This window comes from Nansenia antarctica, assembly GCF_963989245.1.
Source record: "Nansenia antarctica genome assembly, chromosome: 14".
Classification (NCBI taxonomy): Eukaryota; Metazoa; Chordata; class Actinopteri; order Argentiniformes; family Microstomatidae; genus Nansenia; species Nansenia antarctica.
In genome coordinates, this window is record NC_137684.1 from 30,906,178 (window position 1) to 30,911,177 (window position 5,000).

Consider the following 5,000-nt stretch of genomic DNA (forward strand, 5'->3'; position numbering starts at 1 on the left):
ACCGCCGCCCCCCCCACCTGATCTACTGTACCTCCTGATACCTCCTCTGTCCCCCTTCCCATAGCCGTCCTCTCCTTTACCCTGTCTCTCACCTGTACGTCCATCGCCAATCATTCATGTCTCTCACAGCCCCCCCCCTGTCTCCTGCACTGTTACCTGTGTCTGTGTGTGTCACGGTGTTCTGGATGTAGTGTTTCCATGTATGTATGTATGTGTGTGTATTGGGGTTTTTGTGTCCGGGTGTTTGTGTTGTTGTTTTTGGTTTGGGTACTGTTGGTGGTGGTGGTGGTGACGGTGTGTCCAGCTCTCGTGGTGTCAGCGGTGGGATCCTGGGCTCTGTTCCTCCCCCCCCCCCTCCTCCTCCTCCTCCCCCTCCTCCTCCTCCTCCTCCTCCTCCTCCTCCTCCCCCTCCTCCTCCTCCTCCTCCTCCTCTCTGTGTTTGCGTGTGTCTCTGTCTCCGGTGTCGCATCAGTGGTTTTACCCTATGGTAGGTTACGTCATGCTGTTCTACCACAGGGTAGAACCACGGACGTGATGCCTGGGGGTGTCTGCTCCTCCTCCTCCTCCTCGCCGTATCGGACCCCCCCCCGGGAAGGGCAGAGACTTGGTGGTGGCTGGGGCTTCATTCTCTACATGCATTCTCCATTTTCCACATGTGTCTCTGTACTGTGTGTCTCTGTAGTGCAGTGTAATGTGTGTTGTTGTGTGTGTTGTGTGTTGTGCGTGTGAATATGTACTGTCTGTATGTAGTGCGGTGGTGTGTTTTGTGTGTCCTGAATGCCACAGGTATCACAAATACCTCACGGTTCGACAGTGACGCTTGCCCGCTTGCCCGGAGCAAGTAAAACATTTGTCGGGTTTGTTTGCGCAAGCCCGACGACGCTGCTGGATCCTGGATATGTTTACCTGTGTGCAGGGAGAACAACAGACGGCGCAGGCGCCAGACCAGACTAGATGTCGATCACCCGTTGCATCGCCTCCCTCCAACTAAAACGCTTTAATAATATCTTCACTCCACGATCATCTAGTCTGGTCTGGCGCCTGCGCCGTCTGTTGTTCTTCCTGCAACACAGGTAAACGGATCCAGGATCCAGCAGCGTCGTCGGGCTCGCGCAAACAAACCCAGCGAATGTTTTACTTGCTCCGGGCAAATGGGCAACCGTTACTGTCGAACCCTGAACCATACACATCATCTAACCTGTGGTGCCAACAGCCATGCCATGAACCTCCATATAGTGGTCATTGTCATTCATCATTCATCACAAATGACTGTCAGGTTATTAGATTAGCAGAATTGTGTTGTTTTGCTTTTGTGTCATTTGTGTGTGCGGTTGGTGTGCAGATTCTTGGTCCCATTCTGACAGTGTATGAAAGCAGTGTGTTCAAAATGACATCGTCTGTTTGGCGATACTGTGTACTATCGCTTGTTTGTGCTGTTAAAACGCCACTGAATGTTTGCTCTTGTCATCCTATGTTGTGCAGTAGAATGTTCTAGTGTGTGTGATGGGTTGTTTATGTCCGGTGTTTAATTGTCATACGGTCCTCATGATTCCTGTGTTGCTTCCCTAACCGTGATCATGTGACTTGTCTTTCTGGTTGATGTCGTGATGATAGCCTGTAGCCCCCCCCCCGATGATAACCTTTGACTCTGTTCTCAAACCAACGAAGGAGAGAAGAGAAAAGCCTTCTATACTCACCCCAGGGTTCCCGCGCTGGTCTTAAAAAGCCTTAAAGGCTAAAATCCACCAGTCGAAGCTATAAGGCCTAAAAAGGCTTTACATTTCAGTTATTCGGTCTAAAAATGAGGCGCTAGGTCTTAAAAACGAGATCCTGCAAGGAAATCAGTCCGACCACATCCATTTACGCGGAAATGAATCAAGCTGGAACCAAGAAAATGCCGATTCGCTTCCTTTTTTGTCTGTATGGCAGTGAAATCCCTAAGTTTGTGAATTTGAGAAAAGAAAATCAAGACCTTATGTTTCAGAAGGTGTGGGAACCCTGGATAACTCTGTCATAGATTAGATGATGTCTGATAACTCTGTGATAGATTAGTGATGTCTGATAACTCTGTGATAGATTAGTAATGTCTGCTGTCCCCTCCTGTCCAGGGAGTGGTTCTTCCTGCTATCCCATGAGGTGCTGAACCCCATGTACTGCCTGTTTGAGTACGCCGGCAAGAACAACTACTGCCTGCAGATCAACCCCGCCTCCTCCATCAACCCAGACCACCTCACGTACTTCCGCTTCATTGGACGCTTCATCGCCATGGTGAGGAGAGACACCTGAGACTCCACAACCTCAAGGGTCTCGAGTCTGATAAGTCACTGAACGCACGCGCACACATACACAGACACACACACATACACACACACACGCACACACACACACACACACACACACACACACACACACACACACACACACACACACAGACACACACAGACACACACACACACACACACACACACACAGACACACACAGACACAGACACACACACACAACCAACCACAAATGAACTGTAGGCATCGGTTGTCTTTTGTCACTTTATAATAATAATAATAATAATAATAATAATAATAATACATTCGACTTATATAGCACTTTTCTAGACACTCAAAGACGCTTTACAAACTGAAAAGATCGAGTAGTAAAATAAAAATAAAGAAAGTATAGGGGTCTAATAAATGTTTTGATTACTAAATCTAAATCTGAGTGTCTTTGTAGGACAATCTACTCTGTATACTGCAAGTATATCTAGATTTCGGGCGGAGAAGCGGCGCACAAGCAACGCCAGCCTCCTCTCTCGACCGACTACTCGACTGACTACTAGTATAGGGGTCTAATTAATTTATGGGATTGATTATCCCACTAGGTGCCGGTTATTTAATCTGTGTTGTAAACTTGTGTTCATTGGGAAACTGGTTTCTCCACCCCCGATGTGTAGCGCATACATAATCTGTTTTAGGAATAAGAGAGATGACTGCAGTGTGTGTGTGTGCGTGCATGCATCTACCCAGTGAATACATGAATACATGTCTTTATACTGTATTAACAGCCCCCTCCCCTCCCCCACCTCCCTCCTCGCCAAGCCCAACTCTCTCTGGGACCTTATCCAGAAGCCACAGGCCCCTAAACCAACACCCCCCACCCCCTCCTCCTCCCCTCCACCTCCTCTCCCCTCCTCCCCCCCTCCCTCAGAACATGACCTCACTGCCGCACCCTGCCCACACCGCCAACATGGGCCTATATTTAGTCTGAAAACACACTTCTCACAAACACCCCTTATAAAGATGCTGGTCTCTCCACCATGTCTTTGCTCTCTCTCTCTCTCTCTCTCTCTCTCTCTCTCTCTCTCTCTCTCTCTCTCTCTTTTCTATCCGGGTTCTGTGCTTTTCCTTCTCTTTCATTAACCTCCATCTCCTCCCTCTCCTCTCTCCACTTCCTTTCTCCCCCTCCCTTCCCTCCTCTCCCTCTCTCCCTCCTTCATCTCCCTCCTCCCTCCTCTTCCTTTCTCCCCCTCCCTCTCTCCCTCCTCTCCCTCCCCTCCCCTCTCCTCTTCTCCCTCCCTTCCCTCCTCTTCCTTTCTCCCCCTCCCTTCCCTCCTCTCCCTCTCTCCCTCCTTCATCTCCCTCCTCCCTCCTCTTCCTTTCTCCCCCTCCCTTCCCTCCTCTCCCTCTCTCCCTCCTCCCTCCTCTTCCTTTCTCTCCCTCCTTCATCTCCCTCCTCCCTCCTCTTCCTTTCTCCCCCTTGCTCCCCTCCTCTCCCTCTCTCCCTCCTTCATCTCCCTCCTTCATCTCCCTCCTCTTCCTTTCTCCCCCTCCCTCTCTCCCTCCTCTCCCCCCCCTCCCCTCTCCCTCCTCTCCCTCCTCTCCCTCTCTCTCTCCACTTCCCTGCCCTCCCTCCTCCATCTCCCTCCTCCCTCCCCTCCTGTGTGTGCGTCATGTCCGGGGTCTGTCAGTAGTGAGGTCTGTCCTGCAGCAGACGGGCAGGAGTGAGCAGACAGTGAGTCACTCAGAGGAGGGTGTCTCAGTCTCTGTCTGTGTTGTTGTTGGACGGCCTCACACGCACGGCCCTCTGGGTATTCACATTGAAACAGTCAGTCTGCGTCTCCTTATCCTCCACCGCTGCTGCTGAGGTAGCAGACGGACTGAATAAATCTGCCGTTGTGCGTCTGTGCGTGTGCGTGTGTGTGTGTGTGTGTGTGTGTGTGTGTTGTGTTTTAGTTTTATATATTCGGTACTTACAGGGTTCCCGCGCTGGTCTTAAAAATTCGTAGAGGCTAAAATCCAGCAAGCCAACCCACAAGGCCTAAAAAGGTCCCAAAAATCAGTTATTCGGTCTAAAAATTAGGTGGTAGGTGTAAAAAATTAGATCCTGCAAGGAAATCAGTCCGACCACATCTATTTACCCGGAAATGAATCAAGCTGGAACCCAAAAAATGCCAATTCTCTTCCTTTTTTGTCTGTATGGCAGTGAAATCCCTAATTTCATCACCTCGAGGATGACAAAAAGCTATCATACGGTGTCGCGATAGGTCTAAAATTACACTCAAAGAGGTCTAAAAAAGGGTCTAAAAAGGTCTTAAATGTGACTTGTTCAAACGTGTAGGAACCCTGTACTGACCCTCCGCCCCCTCTCTCTCCTCCAGGCGCTGTACCACGGGAAGTTCATCGACACGGGCTTCACTCTGCCCTTCTACAAGCGCATGCTGAACAAGAAGCCCACGCTGAAGGACCTGGAGTCCATCGACCCGGAGTTCTACAACTCCATCATGTGGGTTAAGTAAGTACAGCCCCCGCCCCCTTCTCTGTACAGCCCCGCCCCCTTCTCTGTACAGCCCCAAGGTTTATTTATATAGCGCCTTTCGTACATGAAATGCAACTCAAAGCGCTAGTATTAGTATTAGCTCTATTATTACTAGGGATGTCCCGATCCCATTTTTTCACTACCGATACCGATACCTGGGCTTCAGGTATCTGCGATACCGATATCAATCCGA

At 50.0% G+C, this 5,000-nt stretch overlaps 1 protein-coding gene across 1 annotated transcript in view; it reads left to right on the top strand.

Annotated features, from left to right (window-relative positions):
* wwp2 (WW domain containing E3 ubiquitin protein ligase 2) overlaps window positions 1–5,000 on the top strand; it is an 18,384-nt gene that overhangs the window by 8,157 nt on the left and 5,227 nt on the right. The window contains exons 7-8 of the mRNA XM_080545348.1: window positions 2,109–2,268; window positions 4,650–4,783. Coding sequence (XP_080401474.1) covers window positions 2,109–2,268; window positions 4,650–4,783 — 294 coding nt within the window. The remainder of the gene's footprint in view (window positions 1–2,108; window positions 2,269–4,649; window positions 4,784–5,000) is intronic.